Consider the following 18,844-nt stretch of genomic DNA (forward strand, 5'->3'; position numbering starts at 1 on the left):
ACACACACTATACATTCTACACTGCATGCACAATTATTATGCAAGAGAGAATTCTGATCGTATAATTATTTCTATGCACATTTTCCAAACCAAACCATATAAACTTGAATGCTCATTGGATAGAATCATTTTCAGGTGAAATGTATTTGTGTAATAAGGGAAGGTGTGGCAACAGTGAATAACATCTTATATCAAGGTGTGCATAATTATTAGGCAGCTTCATGACCTCAGGTAAATGGGCCAAAAAAGAGATTTAACTGACACTGAAAAGTCATAAATTGTAGAATGCCATTCAGACGGATGAAATAGCTAAACTATTGAGGCGTGACCTCCTGACACTCAAACGTTTTGTTGCAAATAGTCAACTGGGGTGCAAAAAAAATTATGGAGAAGAAAATATGCAAATTAACTGCAAAAGACTTGAGAATAATTAAACGTGAAGCTATCAGAAATCCTCCAGTGCCACCACATTCCAGAACTGAAACCGACCTGGAGTGTACAGACGTATAAGGTGTCAAGTGCTAAGAAAGAAGACCACCACTGAATAAGATTCACATGTTGAAGCGTATAGATTGGGCAAAGAAATACCTGAAAACAGGTTTTTCAAAGGTTTTTTAGACAGATGAAATGAGTGACTCTTGATGGACCAGATGGATGGGCCCGTGGCTGGATCACTAATGACTTCTTTGTACCACTTCAAACAGTGGTACAAAGATGTCCTCAGCATTCAAGTAGGCCATGATCTTTATGCAGGACAATGCTCCATCACATGCATCCAAGTACTCCACTGCTTGGCTAGCAAGCAAGGGCCTCAAAGATGCTCAAATAATGACCTTACCTGACTTAAATCCTATTGAGAATTTGTGTACCCTTCTCACCTCTTTGAACAGCATTTGGGAGGCTGTGGTTACTGCAAGTGAAAGTTGGTTGTGAACAGATCAAGTAACTGACAAGACAGCTCATGGCAGTTATTGAAAAGAAGGGTGGGTATATCGGTCTCAGAATATTTTTGAAAGGACAAAAATTTTATTACATTTTCATTTTGTGTTACTTAGCAGCAGTTTTTAAAGAGGGTAGAATTATTCTCCAGGATTCTCCACCTTTAACCTGGGTGGCTGTAATCTTTGATGTTCTGTGTTTCCTAAGACATTGTGTCTGGTACATGCTTTGCACAGAGGGGAGATGGCAGCTGATGGCGCGCTCCACAGACCTCACCACCCTCTGGAGGGACTTGTGATCAGCAGCGGAGCAGCTGGATGCTCTTAATGGTGCACCTGTAGAAGTTGGTTAGAGTTTCTTCAGACATGCCTAACTTCTTGAGTCGCCACAGAAAATATAGTTGCTTTTGGGCAGTTTTCACTGCCGAGTTTGCTTGCCTTGATGAACACACAAGTCATACATTCTCCACTTCAGCTCTGTCAATGTGAATGGGGGCGTGATACCCCCTCTGCCGCTTCCTGAAGTCCACGATCATCTCCTTAGTCTTACTGATGTTGAGACATGGTGGAGGTCAGTGCTACAGGGCGGTAGTCGTTCAGGCAGGTGATGGAAGGTTTCTTTGGTGCAGAGACAATGGTGGTCTGTTTGCAGCAGGTGGGGACTGCAGAGAGAGGTTGAAAATAGAGGTGAAAACCTCCGCTAGCTGGTCGGTGCACCCCCTGAGGAAAGATCCTGGAATGTCATCTGGCCAGCCATGGTTAGGGACAGAGTGCAGTCACCCTGGTCTTCAGCAAGCCTTCCACAAGGAATGGTGTTGGTCGTCTCAAACCATGTATAGAAGGCCTTGTGTTTACTTTATTATGATTACATTGTTGGGGATATAGGCTGCAGGCTGGGCATCATTGCTATTTCTCCCTTAATAGTCTGTGATGTGTCTCAGTCCACGCCACATGCGTCTTCTCATTTATAAAAACTCTTATGTCTTGAGATTTGCCTTGTGCTTACTTTATTATGATCACACACTATGATCAGCTGTACCTAATTTGAGTGCTGGCTCAATCTCGTCGCAGTACATCGTTTTATGCAAACTTAGACGTTTGTTTCTTTCTATTGATTGTTAAAGGGGGAAAATAAATTATATTATTTCAAGTTTCATTAATGCATTGTAAAATTAGAGTATGTGCTCTTTAAAACAAAGGTAACTTGTCATTGTAAATCGTTGTTTGTTTGATATGTGTGAGAAAATATAATTTATTTGGTCAATTTTCAGTAATCAACAGCAGCATTCTAGAATTCTATTGGGGTCTAAAGGGGGTCTACATTTAGATGTTAGGGGTTCATTAGGAGTTGCTAATGGGGATTAGCTAAAGATTGTCCATTCAAGTATATAGCCTAATATTATTTGAGGTTTTCTTTAGCACTTCAATAAGTACTGTGATTCAGTTGTGATATGGTGATGTATTGAATCGTACCATGGGTATCTTGATATATATCGTATTGCAAGGTACTTGCCAATACCCACTCCTATCCTGGAGAGTGGTAATGGATTCCTCATTCCATTGTTGAACTGCCCGAAAAAACGTTTTATCCTGTTTTTGGCGACTATAGGATGGGAGGAGCAGAATCGATGTGTGATCCACCTTACCAAAAGCCGGGCGGGGGAGGAGTTTGTATCTAATTCCTATTTGTGAATAACAATGGTCAAGAGTTTGATCCCCACAAGTAGGAAAGTTAATGCGCTGGTGGTATTTCGGCAAAACCTTTGTCATATTTGCTCTATTGAAGTTGCGAACAACAGGAAGTTGCTGCAGGAAGTACATCCTCTGCTGAGCTTTGTTTGTAAGAGAGGTGATGTTCAGCTCCCACTTGAGGTACTGGGCGATGGTGGTGCCAAGGAAGCGAAAGTTGCTTCACTGCTCCACATCTTTGACTTTCACACAACAGGCTTAGAAAGTCTTAGTTTTTACCCAGTGAGTAATCGCTGGCGGCCCGCTGGTGTCCTGCAGCCAGCAGGCCACCAGCTTTTGCCGCTTTTCTCCTGATCTCAATTTGCATAAGCTAATTTGCATCTCAGGCGGCTTCCCACCAGCGGCCCGATTGCGTTATTCTGGCGGCTAGTCGCCGAAGAGAGGGCGTGCGCTATGATCTGCTGTATCTGCTTATGTTGCCATTTTCTTCCAGCAGAGATGCTATTATACCCCTTTTATTCTTGTACTGATTATTTGATTTATTTTAATATTGTTAAATCTTAGTGTACAGAATTTTGGTCAACATTGGTAGTTTATACTACATAGCTATGGTGAGTTCTGTTCTATTATAAATAACTAGCGTTAAGTGTTGTTACGTTACTGAGTAAGAATGTAATGACTGTTTTGTATTAAACAATGACTGTTTGCAATATTCTTTTAACATTCTAATTATTTAGTCAAGTTACTGGTAGCTGAACGCAAGTTCTAAACCATTGGCAGGAAAACAAGTTATAGAAACTGAGCTTGAACAAAACAGCGTTGGCCTGAGATGAAATACCTACATTAACCCTTGTTAGGTTGCTTACTATTTTTTGTTTCTTCGTTTGTCCTTAAGTTCAGATGTTTTGTGCTTCTTCGCATATCAACAGTTGGCTCGCTAGCTAACTTGTCAAAATCGTGTTTCTTAGGGTATCAACATGTTATGATGTGCTTACTCCTTGTAACTTTTATCAACTGATACAGTGGGGAGAAAAAACCTGCCGATTTGGCAGGTTTTCCCACTTGCAAAGCATGTAGAAATCTGTCATTTTTATCATAGGTACACTTCAACTGTGAGTGGTGGAATCTAAAACAAAAATCCAGAAAATCAGATTGTATGATTTAAGTAATTAATTAGCATTTTATTGCATGACATAAGTAGTTGATACATCAGAAAAGCAGAACTTAATATTTGGTACAGAAACCTTTGTTTGCAATTACAGAGATCATATGTTTCCTGTAGTTCTTGACCAGGTTTGCACACACTGCAGGATTTTGGCCCACTCCTCCATACAGACCTTCTCCAGATCCTTCAGGTTTCGGGGCTGTCGCTGGGCAATACAGACTTTCAGCTCCCTCCAAAGATTTTCTATTGGCTAGGCCTCTCCAGGACCTTGAGATGCTTCTTACAGAGCCACTCCTTAGTTGCCCTGGCTGTGTGTTTCGGGTCGTTGTCATGCTGGAAGACCCAGCCACGACCCATCTTCAATGCTCTTTCTGAGGGAAGGAGGTTGTTGGCCAAGATCTCACGATACATGGACCCATCCATGCTCCCCTCAATATGGTGCAGTCGTCCTGTCCCCTTTGCAGAAAGGCATCCCCAAAGAATGATGTTTCCACCTCCATGCTTCACGGTTGGGATGGTGTTCTTGGGGTTGTACTCAACCTTCTTCCTCCAAACACGGCGAGTGGAGTTTAGAACAAAAAGCTCAATTTATGTCTCATCACACCACATGACCTTCTCCCATTCCTCCTCTAGATCATCCAGATGGTCATTGGCAAACTTTAGATGGGCCTGGACATGCGCTGGCTTGAGCAGGGGGACCTTGCGTGCGCTGCCGGATTTTAATCCATGACTGCGTAGTGTGGTACTAATGGTTTTCTTTGAGACTGTGGTCCCAGCTCTCTTCAGGTCTCTGACCAGGTCCTGCCGTGTAGTTCTGGGCTGATCCCTCACCTTCCTCATGATCATTGATGCCCCACGAGGTGAGATCTTGCATGGAGCCCCAGACCGAGGGAGATTGACTGTCATCTTGAACTTCTTCCATTTTCTAATAATTGCGCCAACAGTTGTTGCCTTCTCACCAAGCTGCTTGCCTATTGTCCTGTAGCCCATCCCAGCCTTGTGCAGGTCTACAATTTTATCTCTGATGTCCTTACACAGCTCTCTGCTCTTGGCCATTATGGAGAGGTTGGAGTCAGTTTGATTGAGTGTGTGGATAGGTGTCTTTTATACAGGTAACGAGTTCAAACAGGTGCAGTTAATATAGGTAATGAATGGAGAACAGGAGTGCTTCTTAAAGAAAAACTAACAGGTCTGTGAGAGACGGAATTCTTACAAGTTGGTAGGTGATCAAATACTTATGTCATGCAATAAAATGCAAATAATTATTAAAAAATCATACAATGTGATTTTCTGGATTTTTGTTTTAGATACCGTCTCTCACAGTTGAAGTGTACCTATAATAAAAATTACAGACCTCTACATGCTTTGTAAGTAGGAAAACCTGCAAAATCGGCAGTGTATCAAATACTTGTTCTCCCCACTGTATGTGGGGCAGTATGATGTAATGACAATGCAAGTTTCTTCCTCTCTGGACCACAAAATGGTCTGTCCTTGATACCATCTTTAACAGAATGTATAATACTGCCTGAATATGAAACGTGGAAATCTAGTGTATTCACATTGTCCAGAACAATATAAAATGTTAACTCACATGAAAAATGGCCACAGTATCCATTTATTGTAAGATATCATCATCATCATCATCTTCCTCCACTTCATCCGGGGCCGGGTCGCGGGGGCAGCAGTCTAAGCAGAGATGCCCAGACTTCCCTCTCCCCAGACACGAGGCGTTCCCAGGCCAACCGTGAGACATAGTCCCTCCAGCGTGTCCTAGGTCTTCCCCGGGGTCTCCTCCCGGTGGGATGGGACCGGAACACCTTCCCAGGAAGGCGTTCCGGAGGCATCCGAAACATATTGTAAGATATGTATTTTTTATATCCTTTTCTGTGCAACTGTGAAGTGATGATTTCGAAAAGTTACTGCACAGTAAGGATTGGACTCTTACATTTTTTCTGCAAATAGACTTACCCATGAAAATCTCTTAAAATATCTACCACTTTTTTCAGAATGGAAAAGTTAACACATTCTTGTTTAGAGTGGGAAGCCTGAACCCTCCAAAATCTGCTGCATCTGACAAATCACATTTCATTGTATCCTTGCTTATACTGATTTGATCGGGTACTTTGGACATTGATACTTCATCAAATGAATTATAGGCTACATTGTGATAAACATCAAAAACAGTTTCTTTATCTTTAAATGTGTCTAAAGGTTGCGAATTAAGTTGGCCATCTGAGGGTGTTGTCTGACAAGTTGACATTCTCTCATTTAAATTGCCTTTAGGAAACAGATGTTCTACATGAGCCTCATTTACATTCTCTGTATCATTTTGTTGAGTTGAACCTTGTCCTCACTAGGGATAGAATGTATAAATTATTCACAGTCACCTTTAAGAATGAATCCAATGGAATGTAAAATGCCAGCAACAATTGCAAATACACAGTGCCCCTTGATTTTTTTGCACATAATCACTCTATAGAGTCTCCTGAACATTTCCTACAATACATTCACTGCGGCGTATAGAACAGTTTTTTCTGTATTAGTCAATATGTATTTCATATCCATTCATTTGTATTGTGGCCAATGGTATGGGTGGAGTAAAATGGCAGCAACAATTGCAAATACACAGTGCCCCTTGATTTTATTTTTGCATATAATCACTCTATAGAGTCTTTTGAACATTTCCTACAATAAATTCCCTAGTTTTTTTTTTTTATATAGGGCAATATATATTTCATATCCATTGAGTTGCATTGTGGAAAAAGAGGGTGTGGAAATATTGTGTTGCTAGATGTAGCACACTATTCCCCATGATAAGACAGGTTTGTCTTACTCTACACATTCTCCTGAACATTTCCTACATTGCTTTCTATGTGGAATATTCAATAGTTTATGAGCTATGAGGCAATATGTATTCCATATTCAGTCATTGGCATTGTCTGAATTCTGCCCTTGGAACGTATTTTAATACCCTTTTTTTTTTTTAAAATAACTATTAAATATGATAATATTTGAATTGTTGTCAATGTTTTGAGAGGTACATGTTCTCAAACAATTAATAAACTCAATTTATCTCAGTTTTTAAGTAATTCGTTGGTCTCTTTTATTAAAGAAAAATCCAGATTTTCGTGACCCGGAAGTGTTTCTTTAATGTTGCTCACAAGACGCAGATTTCTGCAGTTAATCCCACTAACCTCACCTAAACATACAGCGACTATGGGGGATTGTGACTCTTTACAAACGAGGCTAACATCTATTTTGAACTCGCTTGTGAAAATAGCTGTGGTAGAACTACTGAGGGTTGTACAGGATAGTACTGTTGAACTTCGTCTGGAGGTGTCCCAGAGAGAACTGGAAAACGAAGCACTGAAAACTGAGAACGATTCTAACAAGAAAAGGTTAAAGAGTTTGGAAACAGAGCTGTTGACAGCGGGGACTCGACAATGTTCCTATTGTCGTGTTGGTATGTGGCTAGCTTGTTTAATTGCAGTTATAAACTGGTTGGTAGTGTAATCGTTAAGTATCCCGCGAATGTAATTTCTTCTGTTTGTGCAGGATGCTTCGGTCTCAAAACAGATGATCAATGTGCTGCTGCTGCTCCTATTACATTTTCAGAGGATGGTGATGCATCATGGCTTCAACAGTCTGAATCTGCTCATTCAGTGGAGAAAGTATAATCTAGATCCCTAGCAAATGTCATTATAGCAGTCTGTTTTGTAAATGTTTCCTGATGCATCATTAGTATTCGTGATGTGCACATTCCCCTGATAGTCTTTATGCAAACGTCTTCATTCTGCTCTACTTGGTTCAGATTACAGTCACTGAGAAAGATGAGATGCAATCCCTAATCAAGGAGGAACAGCATGTGGATATGCCTGCGAGAATAGACACGCCAATTTCGCCAGAATGCAATATAAGTTAGTAATCTTTCCAGTAGTCAATGTGGTCAAATTAAATGTCCTTTTGGTAAACATTGTGATGATGTTCTTTGAGCATTGGCCTTTTCTTCTACAATTTATCGGGCCAATTAAAAGTTTGTGTCTGTGTTTACAGATAACCAGCCTGGTCTTAAAGTGGACATGGTGTTTGATAAGGAGTGGAGCCAAAGCCTGTGGGGTGATGGAGGGGCTTTCAAGGAGGAGGATGACTCTTCAGGCCTGGTGGATGAAGACACACAAGGTCCATTGGCTATCCATCGGCTGGTCAGTGTTCTTTTTCTAATATATTTTATCATCAGAATAAAGGCCTGAAAACAAAATCTGTTGGCATGGTTGATACTGTTACAGTGGCGGAAAAAGGTATTTGATCCCTTGCTGATTTTGTACATTTGCCCACTGACAAAGAAATGATCAGTCTATAATTTTAATGGTAGGTTTATTTAAACAGTGAGAGACAGAATAACAATAAAAAAAATCCAGAAAAACGCCTGGCAAAAATGTTATAAATTGAGTGAAATAAGTATTTGATTTCAGTATATATTTTCCCCTCTCTATCCTGAACAAATCAACCACTACGCCACAAGTTTCAACAGTCGCTAGACTCCATTGACGATTTTGTTAAATAGGCTTACTAGTATCTACTAACTTCCTAGGAAAAATCATAAGAATTGAGCGATTGCTAGCGAGACTGAAGATGAACTATTCCATGCCAGAAACAGTTGCAATATAACCGTATACAGTTTCAGTTAAGGCTTAAGATATCGTAACTACATTGTTAAGCCAACAAATGTTTTTGTCTATGCTGACCCAAAACAAAATGCATGGATGCGTACTTCGAAAGTCCACCAGAAACAGTCGCATTATAACCGTGAACTGTTTTATTTCAGGCTTACCATAATGTAGATTCTCACGGTTTTAGCCAGCAAGGTTTGTGTCTATACGGAATAATTCATAATGCGTACTACGCATCGCCTGCGAGAATATACAAACTCAGGACCTATAGTTCAAAAGTCTGCTTCTCTAACCACTAGGCTATTTTACAAGGGTCAGTCAGTCACTCGGAGACCTTCGCTTTTCTTAGCCGGGTCCGCTTAAGCGGTCTGGCAAAAAACTGAGGTGATTCTGAAATGACTTGGCCGTGACATTTCTTTTCCAACAGTAATAGAATTGCAGTGCTGGAACTATAAATGCAAACAATGCCCATGTATGCTTTTGATTGGACAAAACCAAAATACTGAAAAGCTCCCTTTCCAAAATCGTCCTATCCAATTATGGTAGTTATATAAGACATGTCGTCACAAAGACAGTCTCGTTTTTGTCAACCAAAATAAAATAAAAATATAGTTTATAGTTTTTTCTGGATCAGTTAATGTCTCGTCGACTGCAATTGAGAAATTTATTTTGTCCCTTTTTGTTAACTAAATGAACACTTCAAAACGATGACGAGGGTCAGAGGATAGTAAACCAAGTACAGTCTGCAAGCATTGCTTTGCCATTGTCGGCTACTTGAGTGGACACTTCTAACATGACGACTTCATTCATACCGAAAACGACCCATTTACCGTTACCCACAAACCACGGTGCGTACCGAACTGTGGGCCCACTGTACCTTGCAACCCAAATGTCTACATACTTCATTGGCTGATTAGATATTTGCGTTAACGAGCAGTTGAAAAGGAGTACCTTATGAAATGGCCGGTGAATATAGATTGCAATCCCTATTGGTCTTTATATTATTTCATATTAGTAATTTAATAAATATTTTGTTTTTAAATTGGCTTTGCAGTCGCCCTTTGCTTCCAACCCTGAGATAACTTTAACAACTAATACAGAGGTAAGCAAATTGGATTGGTTTTCATTAATTCATTTGAATTTCCTAACCTTTCCTTGATAGTTGCTGCCCAGGAGGGTCTTCATGGAAATATTTTTTTATTCCTCTAGGGATGTTGATTTCCAGTGTGTGTGGATACTTTTTTCATTTGTACTAATTTGATCTGTAATGACAAAATAAACTGTAGTAGGATACTTCAGTTAGATTGAACAAGGTCTATTACCAGTTGTTGCAAGAAAGATGATTTATTTCTACACTTGGTCAGGAGAAAGAACACTTGATAATAATAGTTTTTGCCATTCCAGCTTTGCTACCAGCAACTAATAAATTCCTTGAAAATATATAACTTGTCTACACCATATTTTTTGGGGTGGGGGTCAGAATTTAGAGCACTTTGGGATTGAGTGGAGAGTGTAAAGTCCTGTGTTATGTACCGTGTTGCATGTTTTGTATTCCTGTGTTCGATATGCTAGGTTCGATATGCTAGGTTCGGTATGCTAGGTTCGGTATGCTAGGTTCGATATGCTAGGTTCGATATGCTAGGTTCGATATGCTAGGTTCGGTATGCTAGGTTCGGTATGCTAGGTTCGGTATGCTAGGTTTGGTATGCTTATTCCATGTTCTAAGTGTTGTATGTATCCATGTTGTTTAGTGATATGTTCATTACATTATCTAGATCACTAATTCTTCTTAACACCTACTCCCCCTGCCACCTGTTCCAGTTCTGTGTGCCTTTTCGTGTTAGTTGTTGTTTATGAGATGTATCTGTGCCAACCTAGTTGTATTTTGTTTTTCTCTGTATTGAGCCTTAGACCTTTGTTTGTTTTTTGTCTATTGAATTACCCGTTTTTGCTCTTATATACCTTTTTACTTTTCCCTGGACTTATTTATTTTTATTTTTTATCACATTCTTTATATTTAACTAGCTTGACTGAGAGTCTTCTATCTGGGCCCAATATGACAAGGAGTCTGGTGTGCAGAGTGAGGTGGATTGCTAAAGTACATTTTGTGGTGGTAATCCATGAAAGGTTTGCAAATCTTAAGGCTAATGGGGCAATTTTTTCCACCCTGGGTTTCAGTTGATGTCCATTGTTAGTCCATTATCATTGACAATTTAAGATGTAGTTTACAGCACCCAGTGGTTACCTAATTTTGACATTTAACAGTTTATATGGGCATCTGCTTTGATTGTATGTAGGTAATGCTGAGACGTTTATCAGCCAATATTTGTGTACATTTGAAAATGCATTTTAATGGTCAGTTAATGTTATATTTGTATTTTCCTTTTTCCAGATGCAGATGTTAAGACCATCTAGAAAAAGACAGGTATGCCAATGCTTCTCCTGTAAAATGTTAGTTAAACAGTGCTGACAAAAGGTAAATGACCTGACAAGGAAAATGTGCAGATCCATGATACAGAAATCTGTAGATGCCTGCATCTTTTGACCATCTAAATAGATAAGTGATCTGACAGTCACTGTGTAGTTCCATCAAAACACTGATGATTGTACCAGACCAAGGATTATAGATTGTGAATTATATTATTTCTAATGTTTTCTCTTTCAGTATACAACTAGTGGCTTAAATGATTCCAGTGATGACACAGATCATACACACAGTAATGTGGATGATGCACCCAACCGCATTCCCTCAAATGACTCAGATAGCAGTGAACCTCGACACTCCATGGCCCAGAACCCGCAGGGATTAACCCTTTCTCCTCTTAAAAGACAAGCCAAACATTCAGGAACAAAACCTTCACTTCAAATAATGCCATTGCAAAAATGCAAATCGTATAACAAAAAACAGTATTGCTTTTATTGCTTCAAACCATATTCGAAAATGGCAAGACATCTAGAACTTGTCCATTGCAATGAAATGGAGGTCGCAAAGGCAGTATGTTTCCCAAAACGATCCAAAGAAAGACAAATCCAGTTAAACTTACTTAGAAAAAGGGGTAACTTTGCTCACAACGCGGATGTGGTCAGAAAAGGATATGGGGAGATGATCGCCTGTTACCGACCAAAAGAAAGCAAAGAAGCTAAGGATTTCATTCATTGCTGTCACTGCCAAGGCCTTTACAACAAGAGGAGCCTTTGGAAACATGTGAGAAACTGCCCACTCAAACCCAAAATGGATGGTGAGTCCCAAGGCAGAAAGGGAGTCCGATCCATGTGTGCTCTTACCACGCCGGTGGGTTTGGAGATTAGCGATGGAATGAAGAAAGTCCTACGCCAGATGAATTATGATGAAGTCTCCCGAATTGTGCAGAGTGACAAATGCATCATGCAACTGGGACAGCACATGTTCAACAGGATGGGTTCTGATGTGGGCAAACATGACTACATAAGACAGAAGATGAGAGAAGCTGGCAGACTCCTACTTGAAGCCAGGAAGATCACCCCGATTAAGGCAATGGAGGAGATGATCATACCGTCCAACTTTCCTCATGTCATATCAGCAATGAAGGTTGTGGCAGGGTACAATGCAGAGAACAACTCCTTCCGCATTCCTTCACTGGCTCTCAAACTTGGCCATTCTATACAGAAGATCTGTAGTATTGTTGAAAGCAATTCTATGATGAATGGAGACCACCAGCTTGCTGACTATGCTCGGGATTTCAGGAAGACACACCAGGCAAAGTGGAATGAATTCATCTCTGCAGGTGCTATTACTACATTCAAAGAGGCAAATTGGACTATCCCACAGGTTATTCCATTAACCCAGGAGGAGAGAAGCGTAAGACAGGACGGGGCATCGAGACAGGAGGAGGCGGCTCCTCCTGCTCCTGTCCTGCTCCAGAGGCGGAGCCTTCGCCAAAGCCAACGTGTCCCCCCTCACCCCCTTGGGTGTCCCTGATGGTGCGGTTGGGTGTGTGTGTGTGTGTGTGTGTGTGTGTGTGTGTGTGTGTGTGTGTGTGTGTGGGGGGGGGGGGGGGGGCTGGAGGTGTAGGGATGCCCTCTAGGCATTTGTAAGTTTAGTTTGCTTGGTCCCATTAGAGGACGCTGCTCTGCATTACCTCTAATTAGGGATCCTATTTAAGTTGGCTTGTTTCAGGTCAGTTTGTGGTTCATTGTTTGCTTTTAGCTTCAGTTCACGGCGTACACTTGTTTTGTAATAAGTAATAACAGCACGTTTTTCTTGTACTCGCTCTGCGCCTGGAGTCCTACATATGCACCGTGACACTTCCTGATATTTGAAGGTCAAAGTTTTGACATTTTCTGAGTTATTTTGTTTATATATAGATTTGTATTTACCTGAATGAAAGGTTAGAAGTCAATGTTATCAGTGTAAGATCGAGTTGAGAAACAATGGATATTTTCCTATTGCTTTTTTTTTTGCATATATTTTCCACTTTATTTTCCTGCTATATATAGATAGTAAGATTTTTTTTGCTAAGCAGTACATGGTCATAATTAGAAGAACAAATTATATATTTTTTTATTTATTTAAGATTCATTTTTCATAGACCATGTTATTTCAGCTTCTTTATCCATGGATGTTGTCTCTATGTCCCCTTATTGAATGGAATCAATAATTGCACTTCATTAAACACAGCATCAGCTTCTCTCTCACTTGTCTTTCTGTAGAGTTTTTATTTTACATTTTCTGGTTACTTCAATAAAGGCAACTCTGATCATGTTTTGTGAGGTTGATTAACATGTCTAGTTCTTTGCTGATCTGAACACAGGAGACTGCACCTTTGTCACAGAAATAAATATAGCAAATTGTTTTGCCACACTCCTATTGATATCCATTTTAATTAAATATAAAATTGTTATGTTGTCAGTGTCTGATTTGCAGTCTATGCTGTCAGATATTTAAGACATTGACAGTAGAGTTTCTGACCTTGCAATCTAGTTGGCTTAATACAATAATATATAATAGTTTAAGTTGCTTTCACATTTCTTTTCTGTGAAGCAGCTTGTGTCTGCAGTACACAATTGCAGCCCTCAACAGATGTGAACAACAGTAATCAGCAAGGTCACTTGTTTGTCAGTTGTTTGTTTTTTAAGCCAGATGTCAGAGCTGGCACTTCTGGTAAGGAGAGGCTACATAAACTGCTAAAAAACCTAAGGGGACACTAAAATCACACATCGGATCTCAATGAAAGATATACTAAAGATCAAAATCTGTACTGTACATTCTGTAATTCGCTGAGAACAAAATGACATAACTGTCAATGGTTGTATTTTTTTTATTTTTTATATGTAAGATCTGTTTCCTTTTTATACCAATTGACAGTTATGAAGGTGTGCTGTGGTATCTGGCATCAAGACGTTAACAGCAGATCCTTTAAGTCCTGCAATTTGTGAGATGGGGCCTCCATGGATCGGACTTGTTTGTCCAGCACAGATGCTCGATTGGATTGACATCTGGGGAATTTGGAGGCCAAGTCAACACCTTGCACGCGTTGTTGTGTTCCTCAAACCATTCCTGAAGCATTTCTGCTTTGTGGCAGGGCACATTATCCTGCTGAAAGAGGCCTATGCCATCAGGGAATACCGTTGCCATGAAAGGGTGCACATGGTCTGTGCTTTTCCTTCCTTGAACCGCTTTTGAACCAGGCTTCTTAAAGAAAACTAACAGGTCTGTGAGAGATGGAATTCTTACCAGTTGGTAGGTGATCAAATACTTGTCATGCAAAAAAATGCAAATGAATTACATAAAAAATCATACAATGTGATTTTCTGGATTTTTTTTTTAGATTCCGTCACTCACAGTTGAAGAGTACCTATGATAAAAATGACAGACCTCTACATGCTTTGTAAGTGGGAAAACCTGAAAAATTGGCAGTGTATCAAATACTTGTTCTCCCCAATGTAGGTGACATGATAAGATTATCAGTGTTGTTCACTTCACCTGTCATTAGTCTTGTTTTGGCTGAATAAACCACCTCATCCTACATTTAGAAGGAAAACAGAGTATATCAGGTATACAATGTCTTCTGATTGGCCCATGAGAAACCCATGACCAAGGCATTCAGGCCCCAGTACTGATGGCTTCCTTACTGTTCTTCTAGTAGCAGGATATTATGCTAGCAGTGCTAACTCAGATTTTCTTTTCCAAAATAAAAGCCATCATTGAAATCTAAAAGGCAATATAATTAGCATTCTCATCTGTTTCATTTCCGTTCCAATATTGTCTGTTCTTTTTTTACATACTTAACTATATTACCTCAAATATTATGGCTTTTGTTGTAATAAAGAAAATGTGTGATGTCAGCATAATATTCTGCTGCTAAAATAACACTAATGAAGCCTTGTTTTGCCATCGCTAGTGCCTAAGAAAGGACTGTGGGACTTTGTTGATGTATGATCATCAGAGACGGCTGTCCCCCTAGAAAAGTATATTCAGCTGTAACAGTTTTATGTACTAAATCAACATAACAATGCTATATTCTTATACTCTAAGTTTCCTACATGTTAATGGAAAATAACTTCAAACATTTTAACCTCCATTTCTCTTCCAACAAAAATATAAAAAACCACATTCATTTTCCAATTATTTATTTAAACTCATGTGACTGGACGATCTTATTCAGTCGTTCAATGACAATGAGGACTCATTTCAACTGTCTTCACCGATCAAACAGGACTTTATACATAGGACACTATAAATCTTCTCATTAGAGAAAATGTATACTATTATTCAGAATGTGCTGGGTGACGTTTTACAAATCAGCAATGGGTTTATGGGGCCAGTACGGGTACTTCTCCTTGTCCAGCTTGGTCTCTGGGAACACTTGGTTCAGGTCTTCGATGGTCATCTGTTCAAAGGGAACCATGTTCCTGAACTTCTCCAGCTATGGAGGAAAGACGGGAGAGATTGTGCTGAATTAACAGTGCCACAGATTCATAAGTGTTGCAAAGTCGGAGTGGAATTAACATGATGTCTGTGAGAGGTGGTGATTGTAAGTAGCAATATTGTAAAATATTAATCCAAACTGGAGGCGAAATGTCTCCGCCAGTCTGTCTCTGACTGGCAATGTGAATAACCCACCTCTATCTCGTATGCAGCAATGCGATCTTTGGAAGCCTGGATGTAGGCAACAGCGGATTTGTTCTAAAACAGAAGGTGACCTGTAAGCATGGGACGAGTACTGACAGCAAGGCAACCTTGTCCGTACAACATCAGGACAGACATCTAACTTGGTATTTACATATAAATAACTGAATGGCTCTCCCACCCTGGTCCCACTACGTCAATACGCAGTCACAAGACGGAACATGAGTCAGTGCCACACAGTCAGAAGTACTTTCCCCCAACACCATGTACAGACACTCACCGCCTCGGCCTCCTGTACGTTGATGTCAGCTGTTGCTGTGTCTTTGGGCTCAGGGATGGTCAGCGTGGAGAACTGGACAGTAGAGAAGACAAGAGGAGTGAGATCAGTCCCATGCAAACTGTTAAGCTCTCCGGGCTGAATGTCGCTGCTTGAAAGGGCTACATGAACACAACGTAAATACATTTCAGGGCTCGTCGTCAAGGCCCGTCTTCGGCCACTAACGTTAATAAAAACCGTTGACAACCACAATAGATTATGGTTGTCCAAACGGACAAATTAAAATGGCAATCGCGCAAAAATTCCTCCAATCTATGCATAGCAACATGTAATTACTTGAGAGACGAAAAGTGCCTCCACCCACACCAAAAACCTACAAGCGCAAAGACAAACGGTCACACGTGCTGAATGGTCCATCTACTAAGCGATTTACGTAATTTTCCAAGTGACACCCTAGTTCTGGTCATGGTGGTGTGGTCATGGTTGTGTAGTCATGGTTGTGTAGTCATGGAAAGTCGAGGGGAATGCCTGAGGTGAGAAAGACATTGCAGCAGAAAATAGGGAGAATCTGAATGAACCAACACACTCAAAACCTAGTGATCAGCAGTTTCATTATTATTTTGGTAATTAATCATATTGCTACTATTCAGCGGCCGTGGTGAGTCCTGGCACTACCAATGCACTCCCTTCCTGCTGAGTGAATATGAGCAGCCTGGCTAATGTGTAAATACAGCACTGGCATTGTGGTCCCACCTTGGATTCAAACTCGGCCACCATGCCGGGTAAAGCCACGTTGGCCTTGTAGAAGTTCCAGTCGATGGTGACTGGCTTCTCCGGCAAAGAAGTCAGCCTGTAAGCACAAAGACAGGATATTAGCGCCACATCAACAACAGGAGAAGCGGACCTATTCCCTTTGAAGCAATCAGTGATGACTAGGTTGACAGTATTTGAAAAATACATATAATAATCCCAGGACTGGAATGGAAATCCATCTCTGGGTGAATACAGGGTTAAGTTAACCTCCTGTTCGTATAAACATTACATTAACATTAGGCTTTAGGGAAAGAGGATCATTTCGTTACTCGTTTTAAAAGATGCAGGTTTGACCAACTCCACTCCTTTGTGTAGACAAACTGAGCTCACTTCAGGGGGGCTTTTTACTCCGGATCATCGACAGAAAACAACCTCTGCAGAACCCAAGTGAAGGAACTGTTGCAGTGACCTAGAACTTGATCCCATGTACATGACTTTCAAAGGTGTGAATCCTCCATTTTCACTCACAGAAATTGAAAATGGACTCACCTGCATATCAGTGCTATTGAAACTGTATAAGTGGTACATTTCAGTGTAATTAATTGGCTGATCTCTCCTGCTGACCAGGCCGGAATTAAATATCACATGACCAACAGTGTCAACTGGATCAGCTGTTCCCACCTGCTGGACTATATTCAATGGTTTTAATGGGGATGTTTTTGCACCTGTATGTTTTCGCAATGTCTCCAATTGACCTGAATTTGCTGGATTAAACGCCCCCTACAGTGCTAGTCATGAGGCTTTAAAGCTAACTTAGGATATCCTGTGGAAGCTCAGCGTGCATACTTGGCAGCGATGGCATCAGACCGGGTCTTCAGACTGTTGAACATAGCCCTCTGGTTAGGGGGAACCCTCTCAGCGAAGGCCAGCCAGTCAATTGCTTTCAATGCAGCACGTTTTCCAGCCATCTCTGTGTCTGTCAGAAGATGGGAAATAATAAATAAAACAAATCCTTCAATTTACAATATTACTGGAAATAAGAATGTTTCAGGTCACCGGGAAAACAGCATTATAGCAGAAGAAGGGTTCAGAAGAAGGGTTGCACATGTCCACGACTTACTGTAACATGTCATGAATACTGACCAACCTGCGAGGCTCAGGTCACTTTAGAATGACACTCAAGTTAGCGCAGTAATGTTATAGCGGACTACATTAATTACCAGAGTAATTATTCACCAACTGTTAACTGACTAACGTTTATCCAAATAATAAACAAAATACAAGCACTACGATTATTTGACAGATTAAGGTCTTAATGCTACCTAGCTTGTACTGTGGCTCACCGGCAACAAAATCCCGTTAGTTAACGTGTTTCGACCACTCGTTATCGAAACAAGTGGATGTTACTTATGTTCTATTAGTTTACAGTCAGAACCAGTTTAGGCACGTAATATTTAAAATTAAGTTCGAGCCTGACAGATGCACTTGAAGGTCTTCGATAAATCCGCTAGCAGCAAAAGTTAGCTTAGGTTAGCCAACAGCAAGGTCAGATCCCAGTTCCAGTAGGTATGAATAAATCGTCGACCCAACAGACTTTGAGTTATTTTCGATTGAAGCTGTATAGCTGTCAGGACATAATATTCAACAAAAAGATAAACATGCGAATGTTTCATGCAATTTAATGATATAACCTACCGTACAGTTAACAAGTTGCCCCAAATATGATGCAGTCTGACCGGACACGGAAATGGCTGATATGATCCGTGACAATAACACTGTGAATAATTTGTTGCTACCGCCTGCTGGCGCACCCCACTTATTACAAAGGAAATTGAGCAGGACTGTCAGTAAAATCTGAATATTCAGTGGGGCTGTGGATTTCAATGCAGGGACGTCATCAGAAATGAATGGATGGGGGGCTAAGCCTAGGTTTGGGGGGTCTGGGCATACATTGACGTCCACTCCATCCAACACCAACAAAATGCACAAAAACGGCCAAAATACTGAAATACTAGGCCTATTCTTTATTGTAAATGAACAGTTACATACATATTCTGTTTCTAAACACAATTTCTCTGAATCATTTCAAAACAGATTTAGACATTAGCCTATTCATCTCAGAATAAAGTCATAACAATTTTATCATAATTAAAAAAAGAAACATTTAATAACCGGATCTACCTTCCTGTGAAGAGAATACATTGAAATACAACTTATATGAAATACAATTCATATTTTCAGTAG

General features: G+C 40.3%; 2 protein-coding genes across 5 annotated transcripts; one reads left to right on the plus strand and one right to left on the minus strand.

The window, feature by feature from the left end:
• The first annotated feature begins 7,359 nt into the window (after positions 1–7,359).
• On the plus strand, positions 7,360–12,492 carry LOC105029909. Of its 3 annotated transcripts, XM_034294911.1 has the most exons (6): positions 7,360–7,487; positions 7,604–7,709; positions 7,846–7,994; positions 9,517–9,564; positions 10,855–10,887; positions 11,128–12,492. In XM_034294911.1, the coding sequence occupies exons 2-6, from the start codon at positions 7,628–7,630 to the stop codon at positions 12,418–12,420; spliced, it is 1,605 nt and encodes a 534-aa protein (XP_034150802.1). In that variant the 5' UTR covers positions 7,360–7,487; positions 7,604–7,627; the 3' UTR covers positions 12,421–12,492. The 3 variants fall into 3 exon arrangements, with proteins under 3 accessions (XP_034150802.1, XP_019906140.1, XP_019906138.1); XM_020050579.3 differs by lacking the exons at positions 7,360–7,487; positions 7,604–7,709 and adding an exon at positions 10,488–10,589 and having other exon boundaries at positions 7,943–7,994; XM_020050581.3 differs by lacking the exons at positions 7,360–7,487; positions 7,604–7,709; positions 9,517–9,564 and adding an exon at positions 10,488–10,589 and having other exon boundaries at positions 7,907–7,994.
• A 2,562-nt stretch (positions 12,493–15,054) lies between these two features.
• On the minus strand, positions 15,055–18,424 carry atp5pd (ATP synthase peripheral stalk subunit d). Of its 2 annotated transcripts, none has more exons than XM_010903481.4 (6): positions 18,296–18,424; positions 17,447–17,576; positions 16,601–16,697; positions 15,851–15,922; positions 15,565–15,627; positions 15,055–15,367 (listed from the first exon to the last, which is right to left on the minus strand). In XM_010903481.4, exons 2-6 carry the CDS (start codon positions 17,566–17,568, stop codon positions 15,236–15,238), a joined length of 486 nt encoding a protein of 161 aa, XP_010901783.1. In that variant the 5' UTR covers positions 17,569–17,576; positions 18,296–18,424; the 3' UTR covers positions 15,055–15,235.
• Between the last annotated feature and the right edge of the window lie 420 nt (positions 18,425–18,844).

This window comes from Esox lucius, chromosome 11 (assembly GCF_011004845.1).
Source record: "Esox lucius isolate fEsoLuc1 chromosome 11, fEsoLuc1.pri, whole genome shotgun sequence".
Classification (NCBI taxonomy): Eukaryota; Metazoa; Chordata; class Actinopteri; order Esociformes; family Esocidae; genus Esox; species Esox lucius.

Coding starts and splice junctions, on each gene's coding strand:
- LOC105029909 (XM_034294911.1), top strand. CDS start 7,628: ATGCAATCCCTAATCAAGGAGGAACAGCATGTGGATATGCCTGCGAGA. Junction 7,710..7,845: donor TTCGCCAGAATGCAATATAA/GTTAGTAATCTT, acceptor CTGTGTTTACAG/ATAACCAGCCTGGTCTTAAA. Junction 7,995..9,516: donor CATTGGCTATCCATCGGCTG/GTCAGTGTTCTT, acceptor TTGGCTTTGCAG/TCGCCCTTTGCTTCCAACCC.
- atp5pd (XM_010903481.4), bottom strand. CDS start 17,568: ATGGCTGGAAAACGTGCTGCATTGAAAGCAATTGACTGGCTGGCCTTC. Junction 16,698..17,446: donor TCTGATGCCATCGCTGCCAA/GTATGCACGCTG, acceptor TTGTGCTTACAG/GCTGACTTCTTTGCCGGAGA. Junction 15,628..15,850: donor ACGTACAGGAGGCCGAGGCG/GTGAGTGTCTGT, acceptor CTTCTGTTTTAG/AACAAATCCGCTGTTGCCTA.